Source organism: Coturnix japonica, chromosome 4 (genome assembly GCF_001577835.2).
Source record: "Coturnix japonica isolate 7356 chromosome 4, Coturnix japonica 2.1, whole genome shotgun sequence".
NCBI lineage: Eukaryota > Metazoa > Chordata > Aves > Galliformes > Phasianidae > Coturnix > Coturnix japonica.
The window spans coordinates 29,456,383-29,476,206 of record NC_029519.1 but is presented as its reverse complement, the minus strand read 5'-3'; the positions used below and the strand labels follow the sequence as shown (position 1 = coordinate 29,476,206).

General features: G+C 39.9%; 1 protein-coding gene across 1 annotated transcript in view; it reads right to left on the bottom strand.

The window, feature by feature from the left end:
* Positions 1–18: 18 nt before the first annotated feature.
* The window catches only part of FAM160A1 (family with sequence similarity 160 member A1), a 77,405-nt gene continuing 57,599 nt past the window's right edge, over positions 19–19,824 (bottom strand). Inside the window, exons 7-13 of the mRNA XM_015861123.2 lie at positions 12,658–12,825; positions 9,856–9,869; positions 8,951–9,016; positions 7,344–7,531; positions 5,830–6,861; positions 2,601–2,779; positions 19–2,323 (exon numbers count right to left, since the gene is read on the bottom strand). Of these exons, the coding sequence (XP_015716609.1) occupies positions 2,174–2,323; positions 2,601–2,779; positions 5,830–6,861; positions 7,344–7,531; positions 8,951–9,016; positions 9,856–9,869; positions 12,658–12,825 (1,797 nt within the window). The 3' untranslated portion in view covers positions 19–2,173. The remainder of the gene's footprint in view (positions 2,324–2,600; positions 2,780–5,829; positions 6,862–7,343; positions 7,532–8,950; positions 9,017–9,855; positions 9,870–12,657; positions 12,826–19,824) is intronic.

Here is a 19,824-nt window from a genome sequence, read left to right as displayed (position 1 = left end):
AAAAAAAAAAGAAAGATGGCCAAGGGACCAGAAATTTGATTTTTCTTTCAGTCAAGATTGTCTGCTTCCTGCTGCAGTCAGGATGCAATTGCAAAAGTGAGTGTTCTGGAAACAGCTACCAAAGTGCTGAAAGATGGGCAGCACTGCATATGGGATCACGACACCTCTACGATATCTAACCCTAACCCAAACTGCCATGTAAACAAAGCACATAGTTATTTGCTGCTTGCAGCACTGAATGGCCTTTTCTGTTTGAATGCTTTTGAAGACTGTCACTATCAAGGGAAGGGAAACACTTTGGAATACTTCATTTTTACATTTGTGTTCCCCGCTACATCTGACTTCCCTTCTTCAGGTGTGAATTCTGTAGGAATCAATACAATGACCTGCAGTGTGCTGACGGACAAGTGAGCCAACTTGCCCCGAGAAGTAGAGTTTGACCGCTTGCATCATCAATCTTGTTGGGAACCAAATGTGCAGTTACCCAGACATTTATTTCCTTTCCATCTATTTGTCAAGAGATACCTTCTTTACAGGGGTTGTCACAAGTCAGAAAAAAACGTACCGACAGGGTGACTAAGCAGCCTTGTTTTGAGATCTTAAATAATGATCTGCATGAGTCAGTCTGGCAATTTCTAAAGCCCAACAAAGAAAACTGATATAAAATGGGAAGCACAAATAAATTCCAAAAATTACTGACTATGTTATTTAACTGAGGTACAACAAATAAGCCCTGAAAACCTTGAAGCGTAAGGCTTGCAAGTTTACTCAGATAGATTAATTTCCATTTGGAATGCATTCTAAAAAAGTTTGTACTGCCAGCACCTAAAAAAGGTCACTAAACACTGCCTCCTAATCCTGTCCCAAACACCAGCTACACTATCACCTAACTACAAGGCTTCCTCACCAGGATGTAGAGAACCCCCTGCAGATGTTTGCGATACACAGCTCATTTACAGCATGCACCTTTCGCAGACTAATTCTTAGTGAGATCGTAATTTTGCTGACTCGATGTACTGCAAACCTCAGAAATGCACACCACGCTGACTAGAAACTAGGTAAATTACCATTCAGAGCCTTGCAAAATAAAAACACAATTAAGAAGATGCATAAAAAGCCCTGCTTTCCACAGCTCTGGAAATCCAAGATAAATACTACCAACTTTGCAGTGGTAAAGGCGAGGCAGGACTATCGTTAACAATTCCAAATGATACATGAGAACACATCTCTGAATGCAGCCTCTCTTCAGTGCTGATTCTGAGCCCTCAATCTCCGTGGTCACAGCTCTCAGCAAACTGTGTGCATTCCCATTGTATGGGAAGTTGTTTTTAAGGGAAAGCTGCACCCTATGCTGCTTGCTCAGCAACAAGCTGAGAACTGATACATCCCCAGGGCAGCGTGATACCCACTGCTTTGGGAAATTTCTCAGTGGGAATGTAAGATTCTCCATTTTGCTTATTATTACCTTCTCTCACTGCAGTGCAAACGCCAGTAACTGTCAAGACAGGCGTAGCACACTGTCCTTGAGAAGCAGCAGACATTATACAAGTCCCCTGGGAAGCTAGGGTGATACCTGCTTAACTCCCCGTTGTTGTTGAAGTCTCCTGACTTATACCACCCATTTATTTTTGCTGTTTCATGCTTTCATTCCAGAAAGCACATCTGAAGTTCTCTGGCTCACATCCATCTCTGTCAGTAAAAGCCCAAACTATCATATGAGGCCTTATTCAATCATTGCAGAAACCAATTCATTCTGGATTTCTGTCCTCTCTAGCACTTGTCAAAAAACAAACAAACAAAAAAACCCCACAGAACTAATGACTAGCTGAAGGTCAGGCTAAAAATAAAATAAAATCACGCAATTTGCCATCTCACCTCATGCCCTGAAAGCAAATTGGTTTACAACCAAACTAGAAGTAAGCCAAGGAAAAGCTGATTTTCTTACTCCTTTAAACAGACATCTTCTGTAGCAAAGACAATAAAAGCTTCTAAAGAGCAAAGCATATCCAGATAGATCCATATACTGAGGCCTACTGAGGATCATCAGTTTAAAGCCAGAAGGCTACATCTGGTTAACGATACTCATAATGCGCCACACCTACTTTTAATCACGCTGTAGCAAATGAGAGAGGTAACTGGTGATTCATTCCACTCAGCACTCCTCTGAGTGCAGTTAACATTTACCTTTGGTTAGCAGTTCTTCAGCGGCATCAGACATGTCCACACGAAAAAGTAAGTACTGTTGGGCCTCCAGGAGAAGATCTGGGAAGTCTTTTTCCGTAGAAGCGAAATGTTCAATTTTATTTTTCACAGATGCCAGCACCTGCCAAAACAACAGTAACCATTACTTTTTCCTCCCTTGCTCCCAGTGCAGCCACAGTCTGAACACTTCAGGCTCTCCAGCTGCATTAAAGACGACTTAACAATAAAATTTATGGTCATATAGAATTTTCATCTCTTTGCACAGTTATCATTAAAACACTGAAAAGAGATGCAAGGCTCTCAGATGGGCAGGAGAGCAACAGGTGAAATTGAAAAGAGCTGAAGTTTAATGAGTGTAACCAAAAATACTGTTCCAATAGGCACTTGTGGGCAAATACCTGATAAAGTGACCGTACGCTGGGCTGAAACACCATGTTGGTGTTGAGCAGAAAGGAGCGAAGAAGAGGCTGTGGGTAACTTGCTAGCTGAGTAATAATCCCAATAAGCAGCAAATTCACATGCAGGGAGTTCTCCAGCATGTTCTCCAGCTTGGACAACACCACGCTGATAAATGGTCCTGCAAAAAAAAAGAGAAAGAACCAATGCTTCTGTTTTCACAGAAGAAAAATCATGAGATTCAGGAAATAAGCATGTGAAAGGAATTTTGATCACCATAACCAACCAAATCAAACCTCCTACATGCTAATTAAAGCCAGCAAGGAGGAAAAACAAAACTTATCTGAACAGACAAAATAGACTTAACAGGGGTGTTAAAAGCTTTCATGAGTAGAAGCAATTTGACTAGTGAGCTAGTTATTTTAATGGCATATTTAACGTACATAATCATTCTGCTTTACGTGTGCCAATAAGGATTTAGTCTAATACGTTATGGTCTATTATTTCATTCCTTTTGAAGTTAATCAGAATAGTACCACTGAGGAAGCACAGCATTCTTAGAGTTGGAAGGGACCTTTAAAGGTCACAGCAGGGGAGTTGGAGTAGATGATCCAGCCTGGCCTTGAAAGTCTCCAGGGATGGGGCATCCACATCACTGGGCAACCTGTTCCAGTGTCGTGTCATCCTTACTGTAAGACACTTTTCCTTATATCTAACCTAAATCTACCCTCTTTGAGCTTGAAACCATTTGCCCCTGCTCTGTCACCACAGACCAAGCTAGGAGTCCATCCCCTTCTTTCATGTAGCTCCCCTTTAGATATTGAAAGGCAGCTCTCAAGTCTCCCCAGAGCCTTCTCTCTCCAGAATGAACAGCCCCAGCTTTCTCAGCCTGTTCTCACAGGAGAGAGGTTCCATCCCGTGGATCATTTTTGTGGCCCTCCTCTAGACATGCTCCACCAGAACCTGTCTCCTTCTCACTGGTACTGTGCCTTATCTCCACAGACGGACTGGCGAAGTACATTAATAGCTTAGACTTCTTGTCTCACCAAAATAATGGGGTGTTGTAAAGAAACCACAAAAACCGCTAGTAGAACCGCTACTCTAAACAAAAAATGAGAAGCTGCAATAGTCACATCACATGGAAACACGTTTTCAATACTGCAGTCACACAAAGCAGGGCAAACATTAAAACAGATTTATAAGCAAGATTTTTTGTAAATGTAGTCTTTATCATGTAAATGTCAGCAATAAACAATAGTTTCAGTTTGTGTCTTTATGTTGCAGAGCAACCACTAAAATACAGAAGCACTGACAGTGCAAGCACATAACCCTCCTGGCCTGGGTGCACAATGAAGCAGCCTCAAAGCCCCTTGGCTGACATAGTTTCTACTGTCCCTACAGAACCTACTGCTTCGTCCTACTGTGTCCATGGGGACAATTTCACAGAGCCCCTGAGGACCACAGTGCAAAGGGAGCTCCCTTGGGACAGGAGGGATTGCAGTGGCAGCAGAGGTAGATCACAGTTTCTTTCATGGCAGTCAGACTCTAGATCTGAGTAGATACAGCTGAAGTCAGACATTTCTAACAGAGGTATACCACTTCTCTTGAACTTCCCAGTACAAAATTTGCAGTTTTCAAGAAATGACTGCAATAAAAAACAGAGGAAATGAGCAGAGTTTGCAAGTCTGGGAAGAAACAGTGAAAACCAGTGAGAAAATTAAAAAAAAAAAAAAAAAAAGTATTCCTTTTCTGACTTCATCTCCTCATAGCCATGAAGACAGGCACTGTTTCTGAACATCACATTCATTCTTGCTCAGAGGAAAACAGGGATGACAGTGAGTGGTTATCGGTCTGGTTATCTGATTCTGTAGCAAGAAGCCCCATCCCACAACAACACTCCCCCTTTATCACATACATAATATAGCACTCCAAATTAAATAGAACATTATTGTATTTGAAAGGCACTGCAATCTCCCATTTCTGAGGTATTTTTATCAGTAAATCCTTACCTGCAATCACTAAGAGCTACATTGCAATCACTACAGCAAGATGGACACCCTAAGAGTAAAAAACATTGTGGACAGGAAGCAGATAGTGGGTTTTTTTCATTCATTTCATTGGTTGGATATCATTTTCCTTTTTTCCTCAAAGCAAGAAATGGAGGAAGGGACTGGAGGAAGGGACAGGGATGACATTTTTTGAGCTACATTTGACAGCAGATAATGGGAAATTGAAAGGTTTGAATGTGATTAGTCTCTGGTACAAGGAAATTACCACTGCAATAAAAATAGTAAATGGACCGGATAAACAGGCTGAGGTTTTCAATTAAGAGACAGTGCCAGGCACGCTGGCCACAGCTGACCAGAAAGGGTTGCATTTCAATGGATACAAATGAATGTTTTCCCCCCTCCTTCCAAATGAACAAGAAGCCAGATTACAGAGGTCTTATTTTGGATGAGAAAACCTAGACAAGCTATTATTTTTTATTATTATTTGCATTACTGTGGTATCCAGGAGACCTAATTAAAGATCAGCAGCCTGCAATGCAAGGAGCTGCACAAACACTGATCAAAAGCGCACTCTACCCTCCCGCAGCAATTTCATTCCTGAATGGCTTGGGCAGTCTCTAGAGAACAAGCTTAACTTGTTGTCTGGCACAAGACAGAAAAGTGTACCCACTGTGATGGCTGCTGTGGCGTTTGAGGACCAAGGCGCCAGGACAGTTCCCGCAGAGACAGGGGCAGACGGGGCATCAGTGCTGCCACCTCGTGCTAAAATGTGAATTAGCAGAAGGGGTGAAAATGGCATAAGAGGTGCCAGCCACTAGAAAAACAAACCATTTACCTGGGCTCCATATGTTAGAACTGTTACTCCAGTCCACTTTCAATTAAAAAAGTTTATCCTAGAATGATGATGCTCTGACATACAAGAAACGCAATAAACACAATCCCAAGATTTGTTGTTTTGTGTGTTTTGTGTTTTTTTTCCAAACAGACAGAAAAGAGCTGAGCAACCACCATTTGCTGTCACTACACTGACTGTTCTGCTCTACTTTCATGCTGCATCTCTCTGATTCTCCTTGGGCCAGTCTCAGCTATCTGAGCATACCCTTTTAGCATCAGGGCTGGTCCTAGCTCTATGTTTGTGCTGTGCACTGTAATTACACTTGGCCACCTTTGATCACTATGCCTTCTTGTATTTGCTGGGTATGTAACTAACAGGACATTCCACCTGTGAATGGAGCACTCTGACTCCTCGCAGCACGCTTGGGGGATGCATCCTCCTTTGGTCCAAAGGGAGATGACGTGCTCTCCACAGAAGGGGTATCTGCTGAGAAATTCTCAAAGTCCTCCTCCTCTTCTGCAGGAGACACAGGATCAGGAGTGTCTAACTTTTGCTCCTCCACACCTGCATTGTTTGGATCCAGTTCCTTAATAATTTTGTCATACTGTGCAATGAAATCCTCACCATCTGTGCTCAGCGTTTGTGAGCTTAAGCAATTATCTGCCTCCTGAAGCTTCAACTCTAAGTCTGGCTGTGGATCAGTCTCCACCATTTTCTGGTTTATTTGTTCTTTCGTTACACTTTGAGTCAAGCTTGATTTTTTTTCACTGTGCTCATCCACGCCCACTTCCAGCTGGCTGTTAGAGAGAGGCCCATTGACAACAGTCTGGCTTTGGACCTGATGTTCTCTGGACACATTTAAAGTTTTCTCCTTGGAGTTGTCATCATCCTGCATATCCTTCTGGGCACATAATCTGTAAACCATAACATCATCCTGAAAGTCCGAATCCTCTATGTAAGATCCTTTGACAAGCATGATAGCATTTTTTTTCATCTCTTGAATATGTTTTGGTGGCACTGCAGGCATCTGCACCTCTGTATTTCCCAGATCATCATACTGCTGGAGCGAGCTCACATCAGAACCAGGAGAAATCCCTGTGTCATAGCTATCATCCCATTCCAGCTCCAACTGCATCTTCTCACCCATTGGTGCTGTTTGTGAGCTACACATGCTGGGTGTCCTTTGCTGGAGACGAAACATGGGGTGTTCCACATCTGTACCGTTCTCCTCAGCAAGTGTTTGGATAAAGGTCTCAGGATCAGGATTTACTCCATCGTATGAAGCAGACCAGACCTTACAATCTTTCAGACACTGGAGGATGGCTTCTTGAGCTTCTCCCAGGTACTGCAGGTAGCTGATATCCACAGCTCTTCCAAATTCCACAATGCAGGTGGATTCAGAAACGCTTCTAACAGAATCTGAAAGTTAAGAAGATTACTCATACCATGACACAATAAAAAAACCCAAAAGTTCTCTAGCAAGGCAGCCACTAACACGGCAGATGGAGTCTTTATTCCCAGTCATCCAATAAGGCAGGAAGGAAGAATTAAATTTAGAGATATGACCATAAATGCACTAGAGTTGTTTCTACTGCCAAGTAAGCGCTGTAGCTCAATTTCTGAGAAATCAGCCCACTCCCAATCTGTAAAACAACAGCAACCACTCTGAACCTGCAAGTGCCATTGTCAAGTACCTGTACATAATTTTTATGAATGAGTATTTTAAAAGGTACCCAAGTTGAATAAGGTTTCAATAGTCCTGGACCCAGGAAAGGAATTAAATAATCTTTCCAGTGCAGCCTAACTGCCCAGTTTGTTGTTGCCCACCATTTTTCTTCCACCTGAGCTGCTACCAAACTCAATTCAGTTCATGATCTGGTCTTCCCTTGAGCACCAATTACCTTCAGTTTGAGCTGCTTTTGTCCAGAGAATATAATCTTTTCCTTGGCTTTCTAGAGTCAAGGTGATCCCAGTGGAGCAGCAGAGTGGTGTCAGGGCAAGCAGTTTTGCAGCAGATACGGAGTAACAATCTCTCTCTTTCACAGCCCTTCGCTGGCTCAACATCATGTGGTTACATGGGATCAGATACCTGAAACAGCAGTCTAGCATTACCTCCTTTCATGTGAGAGAAAACAAAAACATACAGAAGCCCCTTCACACCTTCCTTCCCTCTTCAAAATATAAAAAATAACAGTAATCTTGACAGTGATTTATATTCCAAACCTCTCAAGAGCATGAAACCCCAACTCTTTACATTGTGAAGATACAGTTCAATGAGGAACTGTCAAGACAAGCAAAGATGGGAGACCAGTTGCATCAGAATGGGGAAATGAGCAGCCGTTCACAGGTCAGAGCAAGCCTGCTGTAGGAAGGGATGAGGGAGCATAGGATGGGCAGAAGTCAAAGGCTAGTGGTGTGGTTTGGTCCCAGTATGAATGAGTTCTGTCTCAGAAACTTTAATTTATTTGTTTTCCAAGGAAATTGAGACAGAGTCAGTTTACATGTGCCAGGCAAGCAGCCAGCAAAAGGGAAGGAAAGGTCATCAAGGTGTTTCACTGCTGTAAATCAAGAGATCTTGAGCAAGAGGGAAAAAGCTATGGGGAAAACAAGGGACAGTGGAAACACATTCTTATGTTTAATATTTTTAGAGCAATTTTGTTTAGCATTTTAAGAGCACTCTATTAAGACCTGTATAGTGTTAACTATGCTGATGTTTTCCCATTTTAAAAGGAAGCCAAATTTTAAAGGATTCCCTAAATAAATAAACAACAGCAACAAAAAAGACTAAAAACAACTGCAGCACTGCTTAGTAGATTGAGTTCACAGATGTCCTAACGCCATTCCCAGGCACTCAGGGAATTTCACCTTAATGCCTATCAGTGGAGGGACTGAAACACTGATGCCTCCCACAGTGTTAAAAGCCTGATTAAGCTACACTAGTACTTCCACAGAAATTATCAACTCTAATCTAATCCATACACCAAAGTTATAATTGTGTATTCTGCAGCAGCCAATGGAACAACCAGTTAAATGCAAAAATAATCAGTGTATTTTGTACATTATATAGCAATCTGTGAACAAGAGTTAAGGAAGCTGAAGTATTCTTGGGGAAAGAGGAATAACAGAGGTGAAAGCTGCAAGCAACTACATAAGTTCCTTGTAATGCAGCATATATATAATAAACTAAAGAAAACATGCTGGAGGAAAGAATTATATGTTTAAAAGCAGGAAATAAGCAGTTTGGGGGTGATAAATATATTCTCAGCTTTTCTTCTCTCACATTTATAGAAATAAATCACAAGAAGAATCTCTTATTCCTGAAGATCACAGAACATAAATCACACTTCTACGAGTCCAGCATGCTTTTGTCAGAATCATAAATATTCTTATCTCTGTAGCTGCTTGAATTTCTGCTCTCTTGGAGAACTTCCATCTAGCTCTGTGCCTATCGTCTGAGACTCTAGGTCCCAGAATTAGGACAAAGTTGAAAAAGGAGTTTGGGCTTTACCTTAAAACTAGCTGCAACATCACATCTTCACAATGCAAGCCAATGAGCGTGCTGGAAAATGATAAATGCCATCAGTTTTCAATCTGGAAATAGTACCTCTCCAATCTTTCTTGCATTCGGTATAATAGAACTACTCCACCAAAGCGTACTACTTTAAGAAACCATTACTATGCTATTTCAGTTTGTCAGCACAACTACAGGATTTTGTTGTCCAGAGCTATACACATTCCATTTTACATTTTAGCAATACATGATTACGAATTTTCATTTAAAAAAAAAAAAGTTTCTTTAAATAAATAAATAAATAAATAAGATCAAAAACATTATCTACAAGGTCTTTGCATTAACTCATCTGGAACGTGAAAGCAGTAATCTACCAGCCTTAGTATTAGGTTTTACTGCTGACATGGAATTTGAATCAACAAAGGGTTTTTCTAAAAAGAAAAAAAAAAAGTTATAAACTACTTAAAAGTTTCTGCTTTAAATATTAAGAATGATGAGTGTTCTGCACATTAAGAAGCTGAATGCTCCTATGCTGCAGTGCCTTTTTACCTACAGCTGAATTTCCCAACACAGATCAGGACTACATAAGTCATTTTATCAGATCACTCCTTGTGAACAACTCCCCATTCCTCATTACAGGCCACCTGGCTAGCTGGAAACCATGGCATGAAGATCTTTTCCATGAAATCAGAAGAAAATAAAGAAAGAAAAACAGGACTCCTCACTGGAATTGCATGTGTGTCATTTTTGGGAAAGGTCTGACCAATATACCCATCAGCAAGTATTACTGCAGTAACATGCAGCAGAGGCAAAAATCATACCCATTCTGTGACAGGCACCCCACTTCCACACTAGTCTTACAACTGACTAAAAACCTGGAGTCACAGGCTTTTTGGTCTCTACTTAATACACAAATCTTTCAAAGCCATTATACAGTGTGTTTCTATAAGCTTGCTTAATTGTAGAGATGTGTCCAATACGATAGAAGAATGACTGCTAAGCTCTCGTTGATTTTCATGAACTACAACATCATTATTTTGCTGCATTCTAATGTGTTTTTCCTTGGGCATGTGCTCCTGTGCTGCTCTTTCCTGGAAATAGCATCTCACAGCTGGCTTGGATTCCAGGGCCAGGCTGATTCTTGTGAGAACTATTTAGCTTAAGTTGACTCCTTCTTAGAGTTTCAAGTTGGTGTTTTATTCTTGCCTCTCATTATACTAATAATGTAAGCTCATACATGAAGTAAACCACACTTTTCAGTAGCTAAACAAGGAACCAGATAAATAAAAAGCTACAGATATTTCTCTGCCTCTTTTCAGTCAGTGAATATCCTTTGTAATTCATTCAGGATTAAATCTCACATCATTCCCAGGCACTGCTTCTCTTTCCAACTGTGGAATTTCTTCCTTTTCTCTGCAGTCAGTCTTCTTCCTCCCACTGTTAAAATTCTCTGTAATAACTGCAGCAGCACATTGCTGTCCCTGTCTCCAGCCCATGCTTTCACGAGAATGTCGACTTAAAAGGCACTTTGTTTCACTATTTCCATTCTCTTTCTCAGCCCAGTGACTCAGCTTCCCTACAGGATGATCAGCTGTCCATGGTGACCACGATCAGAGGAATGCACCGACTTCTTTTAGACTGTATATAAGCATATGTATATTTTCCCTTACTTGGTTTCCATCCCTGTGGAACTGTTAAATGCTAAATTTTAAATAAGCCTTATTTGATAGACATTAAACTAACACCCAGACAAAAACAAGAGAGCAAATAAGCCCTGCATTCAAAAAGCAAGCTGAGATGTGGACATGCATGGAGATAATAAAGCACAGAAAGATGATAACCAGAGAAAGCTCATGAGCTGGCCCTGCTGTGAGGCAAAGCAGAGCTCAAATCTGTTGCTCTGCCACCACTGTCCACTGCTCATAATAGAAACCAACAGGAAGGCCCTCGCTAGTCCAAGATCTCATGCCTACAAAAATAGCAGGAGAAAGTAAAAGGACAGGAAAAAAGAAAGAAAAGCTGAACTCCAGATCTTAATGGAAACACAGGGGTACAGTTGAAGAGCAGCAGGACAAGCTTAGGAAGAAGTCAGATCCTTACACAAAAGCTTTATTTTAGTGTGGGTAAAATGGGAATTTTCATTTCCTCTGTGAAACTGAGAACCAAGGGACCTTCATACTATGAAAGTTCAAAAGCTGCCAATTCCTTAAATTTTCCAGCATTTACAACATTGCAGCTTATAGGGAAACATTTGCAATATCGTTTCAAAGACAAATGAAAAATCAAGAATCTTCCAAAGAAGAAAAGCTAGTCAAATTTTGTGCTTCATAAGAAGAAATGATTCAATGTACTATCAGGAAATAAAAAGTGTAGGACTTCACAAGTGCTTTTTGGCCACCTGTCTGTATGTAAGCTTAATCCTGGGTGAATTATTAATAAGTATTTTCAAGAGATAATAACACATACAGTTTCTGTGCTACAGAAACCAAACAGAAGTCTGCAGTTCTGGCTTTTGAACTTGGCCAAGCTATACTGCGGCAAACTCATTTAGTATCACAGAACCATTTTGGCTGAGATCCTGAGTTACTCAGCAGAAGGATTCTTTACAATTCCAATCTTGTTTGCCTATGAAACAGTAATTAATGATTATCAGAGACAACAGCATTTGCATTTTTGTCGACAGAAGCTGTTTCAGTTTTCAGAGTTAATCTATCTGAGGGATGCAGTAATAGCAGTATATATCCATATTTGCATCACACCCACATTTCAAAACAAATCTCAGTCAAAGATAACGTCTCTAATGCACAAATTCAATGCACATGCTGGTGTTCTGGCTTCTCTCATCCTAAAACATTATACTGTATTTCATTCATGAAGCTGTGCATCATGCAAGATTCAGCCAAAGGGTCCAAAAGGGTCATCCAGTGCAACAAGTATTCACTTTCTTTGCCAGAAGATCAAATTGTTAGCAAAGGGAACTCTGCTATCTCAGTTAGCTCCCCATCCACTGTGGTGCATTATACCTATGCTGAAAAAGAGCTTACTGCAAATTTGAGATAAACCTTACTACACGGAGGAGTGAAGAAAGAAAAGGAAGTAGCAATCTGATCACTTGAGCAAGAAAGTGTCTTGCTTTAATCAAACAAGAAAGCTGGCAATATCACAGTTAAGTAAACATACTACAGCAACACACACTTGGCTCCTGAGAACTCTACTGGCAATACTGCAATTCACAACCTGAGCAATTTGAAGACATTCTTGCAGTGTTCCCACTGTCTCCTACAAAAATCATTTGCAAATACCTATTGCTTGGCAGAACTGCAAAGATAGAAAGTGTTCCATGCATTGGTCATGTTCTGAAGTCCTAGGGATGAGTTATCTATGGCAGTGCTAATTCACTCATGACCAGAATATAAATGTTTCCAAATTTACCTTTGCTTTTCAAACAGAATTTATACTTCTAAAGGCCCTCATCTACCTTTACCCCATTTCCTGCATATGTAAAACCACTTCACACATTTATCAACTTCTTAGTACAGCTACAGCTAGATGTCAGCACACAAACAAAGCATTAAAAATCAAAAGGTACCCATTAGGTATGGGGGAGAAAACTCCTAGCTAGATAAACGGGAATTCCCCTTTCCCATTCAATTAGTTCATCTACACCCACATGAGAACCTGAACTTGTTTCCTGCTCATCTTACCCGGAATGGTGTGTTGATTCGGCTAGTAAGTGTATCTAGGATGTGCACATTCTCATGTCGATGCAGCAGAATAAAACGGAGGAAAATCTTGAGAAGGGCTGGCTCCGAAACGCTACGCAAAAAGAGATCCAGATACGCTGTAGTGGCCATCACTTCTTCCACTGTTACCTACAGGGAAAAATAAGGTAAATGGGAACATATTGCACACACAAAATGTCCGTCCATACCTTGCAGCAGCATGATACCTGGCACTCACCCTAAGCTTTCCACACAAAGTATTGCCACAAAATCATTGAGATCTTTACTCTTAAAAACCAGTGTGCTTCTGACTTGCTCACAAACACTTTGAACCCATTTCCTACCCGCCTTGCTTTCCCAGAAAAAAACCCACAAAACTCTCCCAAACCAGCAGCCCAAATTTCACAAAGGCTGAAATACAAAGAGCTAAATCCTTCCAAAAGTTCCCCACCACTTTTCTGCCACATCAGCAGTTTTGACTCACACTTCCCATTCCTCAGAAGTGTTCTCAGATGTTGTGAATACGTACATCTACCACATTATTAAAAATAAATGACAACAGAGCAGAATCAAAGCACAGTACAAACTCGTAGTTCCAGAGTTTTAAAAAATACATATGAAAAATATCTACCCAGAATTTTGCCCCTATTTTTCTTCTTTTAATTTACCCTCATATCAATTTTTAACAAGAACACACACATATATGTCCACATACATACAAACCAAAGACAAAAGCCTCTGCTATTGTCTATTTGTGTATCAGAATACAATTCAGCTATCCATACCAGTTGGGTAACCTGTATTATACAGCTTCATGCAACCCTTTTGGAGTTTAGTTATTGACAGTATGCACTGGCAACGCACAGCGAATTCCAAAGGCCACCTCTGCACCACACACTGCTGTTGCGAAGTCAGCTTCTTAAAAATAGTTACCCAGGAGCCTAATAAGCTTAAGTGTACAAAGATAAACCCTTAAATACAAGAACCTGTCTATATGAAAGGAAGTATTAAACATCTTTTGTTTATCAGACTTAGCCGGGTAAATGAAAGGACTGATTTTATTAAAAAGAAAAAAAAAAGAATCAAAGCTGTCACTTCAGAAGTAAGAGGATTTAGAAAGTACTCAGAAAGGCAGCACTTACGTAACACACCGTAAATATTAAAATCCCTGTTCCGTTGTGCAGCACGTTAGCTACACTCACAGTAATGTCACGCAGCAAATGTTCCCTTTAAAGCATTTAAGATCACAAGCTGCTTCTGGCCAGTTACACAGAACATAGGAATGCTGCATGCAGCCCACAGACTTTATGGAGAGGGGCGCTGACAAGGAGAGCAGCTTCAGGGGAGCTCTGAAGTTACAGGCATCAGTTCACTCTTATTGAGTGAACTTTAACACTCAGCTCCTTAACAACAAGCAGTGGACCACAGTATTGAATGTCTTTCATTAAAAAAATATCTATTAACTTCTACTCCAAAATGGAATACTGTTCATGAATTCATTCCTCTTCCTCCTCCCCCTACAAACATCAAGTGGGGTAAAAAAAAAAATTGTTTCTAGGTCAAGCACCTCAACTTTACAAATTACCTGAATTAATACTGTGGCTACAGCTCTGGTTCAATGTCTGCATTATTGCAAGCATTATGATGAAATACTTCCTCCTTGTGCACACACATACATTCCCACTGCCACATCTAAACCAGCACAGAACTGAGGCAGGGTTGTAAAACAGAGAAAATTGTTTCTGGCTGAAGTGGAGATTCATTTCTTCAGCAGTCAAAAGGCATAGGAACTTGTGGGGTAAAAAAGAACAGCTTTCTGATTGCAGCCGTTGCCTGCTGCCCTCAGAACTGGCATTGGCATTTTCTGTTGTGGTTTTTTCATTTTTGTTTTGTTTTGTTTTTATAGCAGCAAACTGCAAAAAGCAAACCCAAGAAATCCATCATATGACATCATAATGATAGCATAGAGTTCAGTGAAGAGTTTAAAACCTCTGCCAAGAAAAGGCCAGACAGAAGTAATACATTGTTATGTCTCTGTCACTCCTCCTTCGTTCTCTTTAGGGAAAGTAAAGCACGTAGTTGGCCTGCGGGTTTCAGAGATGTTTGCTGACAGCGGAGGAATGGCCCTATATATACAGAGGAAATCTGAAACTGTAAATGAAAGCAAAAAAGCCAGCAGATTCACAAGGGCAGTGACCTTTTTCTGAAATCAATGCTCTTTGGGCAACGCACATTACATTGGTATCAGCAAGAGAAAGCCACAAGCTTTTCAGAGCTGTATCATGAATGAACCACAAAGGGCAGAAGAAAGCCAGTGAGAGACTACTTTACAAAAGAATGTTTCAATTCCAAGAGCGTGCTCAGTGTTCCTCAATGCCCAGGGACTCAGTGAGAAAGAAATCCTGTTTACTGCAGCCAACACCTCACTGATACCACTAAATAGAGCTAAAAGCACCAAGCAGCTACTAAAGAAGCTCAAATGGCTCACAAAAAAAAAGCAATTTATGGCTTTGGTAAATCTCAACTATTTGAATTGAGGTTTTCTGTGCAGAGTGCCACATTACATGCCATTTTTTATTCTTCTTGGAAAAGATGTTGTTGAATCTACTTATCTATTTTCTGAGACAGAAGGGAAGAGAAAGTTTTTTCAAGATTTAAAACGGTTTCACAAGAATCTTACTGGATTTTCCAGTGAAAATGCATTGCCTTATTCAAATGCTTCTTCAAAATTCAACAAGAAATGAGGCTATGCTCTATTCTACAGTGCTCCACACCTCACACAAAGCAGACAAGCCAAGGCTCTACCAGTACCATTAACACTATGAGCTCTCTCCATGCACCTTCATACAGTCATCTGTGAGGACAAGCCCAAAGCTGGTCCTTCTGCTTCCTCACAAGAGCAAATGAAGAAAAATATAGCGAGTTTTGGCATTTGAAACAGTGGCCACGCATACAGCTTTGGATCACTTAACCTGCAAGCTGACATGCGCTATTACAGTCCTATCATATTTTCCTCATCTTACATTTTGGCATGCTTCTCCTTTGTACTATTCCTGACAGTAAGCAAAGTTTCTGAATATTTGAGGCACCAAGAGAAGTGTTCAAAAAGGCTAATTTTAGTTCCATGAGGCCCAGTTTACATTTTACTCAACAGCACGTTAGCCTGCCTTGAGCGAGCCTCTAGAGAACTCACTCTCCTATGCAATTAACTGAGGAATAACTTGGGAGAAATCAGTCACATTAAGCAAAAATCAGCCTTGGCAAAGATCCTTTTAACCCTGTAAACCCATTCTACAGATCACATTGTGCATAATACACATTCAGTGTTGAAAGCAAGGCTTGTCCTATTTGTGCAGTTATTATTGAAGATCTGTTTTCTCAAACACCAAACTGAGGATATTAAGCTCCCTTCAGACTACCTGCTGTTGTCTCTCCTTACACTAATGTCTTGTGAGACAGATTTACAGAAAGTAGGAAAATCCTTTCTAATAAATCCAAATCGGTGCTTAGGTAAACAACAAAAGAACAAATGTTCCCAGAGAACAAAACATTACTGTACACATCAAGAATGCCTGCTACAAACAAGGCCCAAGGCAGCTTAAAAAAAACTTGTATTTTATTGTACACATTGATTTCAGTGTATTTTGTCCTGGCTAGCTCCCCCATTGAATTTATATGAACATCCTTGAAAGAATAAGAAACAACTTTGACATGTCCACAAGTGTGACATTTAATCTGAAATTTCCTCACCTCTGATAATTTGAGTATAAAGAAAAATACCAGAACAGAAGGAGATGAAGAAAATCAAGACACAGCAGTTGTCTTCAAAAATAAAATGAAATAAAATCTTTTGCTAAGTAACTAAAGTTCAAGTTATGCTTTTGATAAAGACATTTCAGCAATATTAAAACCCATCACTGCCACAATAGCTAAAATTAAAACCCACGAGCAGCATACCTTGGATCTCTACCACTGAAATTGCTTGGGAATGGCAAAAAGCAGATAGATCTCTGCTCTTGTAGATTTAAAAAAGAAAACTGATTAAAATCTATGTCCATTACATTCCTCAGACAAGAATTCTACCATTTCTATTTTCATTATCTATGCTGTACTGATGAAAACTTGCTGGAATTTAAAAAAATACACATACATATATCTTGAGATACCATTTAGAAACCTCATCCACATGTTTTTTCCTCAGAACATCCAGTTGTTACAGATATTTTTGCAGATGGACTGCCCAAGAATCTTCACAGCCAGAGAGATATTTGATCAGAGATAAGTGAAAACAGAAGGCCTCTTTTAGCATTCTATTACCCTTCCCTAATTATGTAATAATTTTTAGCAAATCTTTTCTTGCCTCTTTTGATGACTGATTAGATGGTGAGACAGAACACTGTAAAAAGATCCAGCTTTTACAAGTCACAGTGCCAAATGATAGCAGAGAGCCAGAAATTACTGTCATTGCGAGTTCTGTTTAATATATTACACTCACTGTGTTAGACCAATTGCACTGATTCTTTATTACTGGCTATTCTCCCTTGGGATCTGCACAATATACTTTCTAATTTATAGCTCGTGCCGTCGTATGAGAATATGGCTATCTTGATTCCTCCTCTCCCTTCACATTTTCCTTCCTATGAGCATTTAATGTTGCCTATGAAGAGACTATGAATGCTCTCATTAGAACTCATCCTCTAGATCCACGAGTAGTTTAAATCTGAATAAACTTATCTCCCTTTATATATATATATATATATATATATATATATATATACAGACACAAAGACACAAACCATTCCTACCCTCTTCTACTCTCTGCTCATTTTCTACTTGCCCCCTGCTTTAAGAGACAGAAGTGATCATCCTTCACTGCACAGCAAATAGGCTCTGGGAATTGATTCAGGACGAAACTATCAAGGAAATGCATGTGACTTTCATCCTCAATCCATCAGCTTCCCATGTCCTGGCAGAAGGGAGGTGGGGGACAGGTGGGATCAGGGACAGGCAGTTTGTACATAAGGAGGAACCAGGACAGCAGAAATGCTCTGACTTTTTTCAGCTTAAGTTCATAAGCAGTTTCAGTTTGTATCAGGTCAAAATCTAACTCAAGTGCAGTGTTTGATGTACCAAGTGAAGGGCAGCTTTAACATGTATCCGTTTTGCAGTGGGCAAGATGCAGTTTTGTAGTTGCTGACAGGTTTCTCGAAAGCATAACACTAATAAAAGTTTTCCGGCAACACTGGATTTACAACTTTTTTTGCAGCTGCTCAAACGCCTTTTGGTAAGGTGAGAGATGGGATTATTTTTAAATGAAAACTGACATTCATTCAGGATATTTATAAAGATGTTACTTCTAATCAGTACAGTATAATTTACAGGTCATTTCCCCCTAGCTGGGCTGTGTAATCATTGAGCAAGTAATATTGAATTATCACAGTAGCACGCCACGTTAGAGGTTTTCCTTTAGATGGATTTGTGCACAATAACTGGGGTCCATCTGACAAAGCTTATTTGACAGGACTGTGCCAGCACTTCCACAAAGCACTTCTGTTCGCATGGCCAACAGCAACACTCCACGCAAAAAAGCTGGTACAATTTTCCATTATTCAGATTAAAACAAGCCTTCCAAATACGGAAATAATTATATCGTAGTTAGTAATTAAATGCCATCTAGTGTGATGGTAAGCGCTAAGAAATTAAAATTTTGTTTTAATCATATAAATCGACAAAGTTTTAGCACTGTCTTCAATAAAATTAAATTACACAAATTACATAAACACTCGAGACAACCAGGACAGATATCTTCACCAGCCAAATTCTCTGAATGTGACATTATGAGCTTATGGGGAAAAGATACACATAGCCGATCTCATGTAGCAAAGGTAGTATGCTTACTCTATATATACCACAGTGGGGCTGCTAATTATCTAGAACGTGGTTTTGATAGCAAAACACCTATCTATTAGAGCTCCCAAAAATAAATACATTGATCAGATTTCTGCAGAAGTATCACAGCTACCTAAAAGAATAAGATAAATAAGCATTTTCTACTACCAAATATACAGAGAGTAAAACAAGGCAACAGGGCCTCTTACAGAACCAGTAGTAGACTTCAATGGCTTTATTCTGAATTCATGTTGGGATTCCAAGTAGAGCTTAACTAATAAATTAGCTTGATTTGCTTGGACCATTGCAAAGTTTGGCCCAAGACAGAGCTCCAAAAAGTCAGCTTTGAAAACAAAGTGAGAAACAGACAGTGAGATAAATCACAGAAATTTAGTGGCATGGCTCTGTTCCTGAGCAGAATTACACCTTCTCACAGATATTCTTCTTTAAGTACCAAAAACTGGGAGGAACGTACAGAATTGCATAATTTCAAGTTGTAACTGACATACTGTCAAAAAGCACCAGTCTTAAATTAGGAGCCAATTCTAGCAGAGAGTCTTACTTTTCTTAAATTCCAGACATCAAAAAGAATAAAAGATAGTTTGGGCAAAAATCAAAATTATGGGCTGTTACTATAAAATGAAAACTATCAAATTAACCTCACCTTTATTTCTGCACTTTTTCAGGCAAAGTATTTTGCTCTTTTTGGTTTAAGTGAATCTGTTCAGAAACAGGGAATTTGTGACCATCCATAATGAACACTTGCACAAACCCCACAAGGTCACTGAATCACTTGTTTCTGTTTCTCAAGAGTCAGATGACAGCAGCAAGGGAGGTAACTCCCCTGTAAGAAGTACAATAAATACCAAACAAAGGATAAGGCAAGGCTATTCACTGCAGCCACCTAATGCATATTCCTACTTCCACAACACAAATCTGGGCTGTCTACCCACTCAGCAAAGAGCAGCTTCTAGGATATGAACGTATTTGTCAACTGCTCATTATGTGGGTGTGTGGGATAATCCACACAAAGTGGCAACAGACAAGTACAGAACAGGTATGAATTCAGGCTACAAAAACATGCTATATATAGGACACATCTCTGAGAAATGAAATTAGGGAGTCATAAACTTAGATGATGCTTGGTTTTTTTTTAAGCACACTGCAGTTAATCTGCTATGTAAATAACCTTTGGAGAGTTCACTTTGAAAAACAGTTTGCAAGCTAGTCAAATAAATCTGAAACTTCCTTAACCAGAAA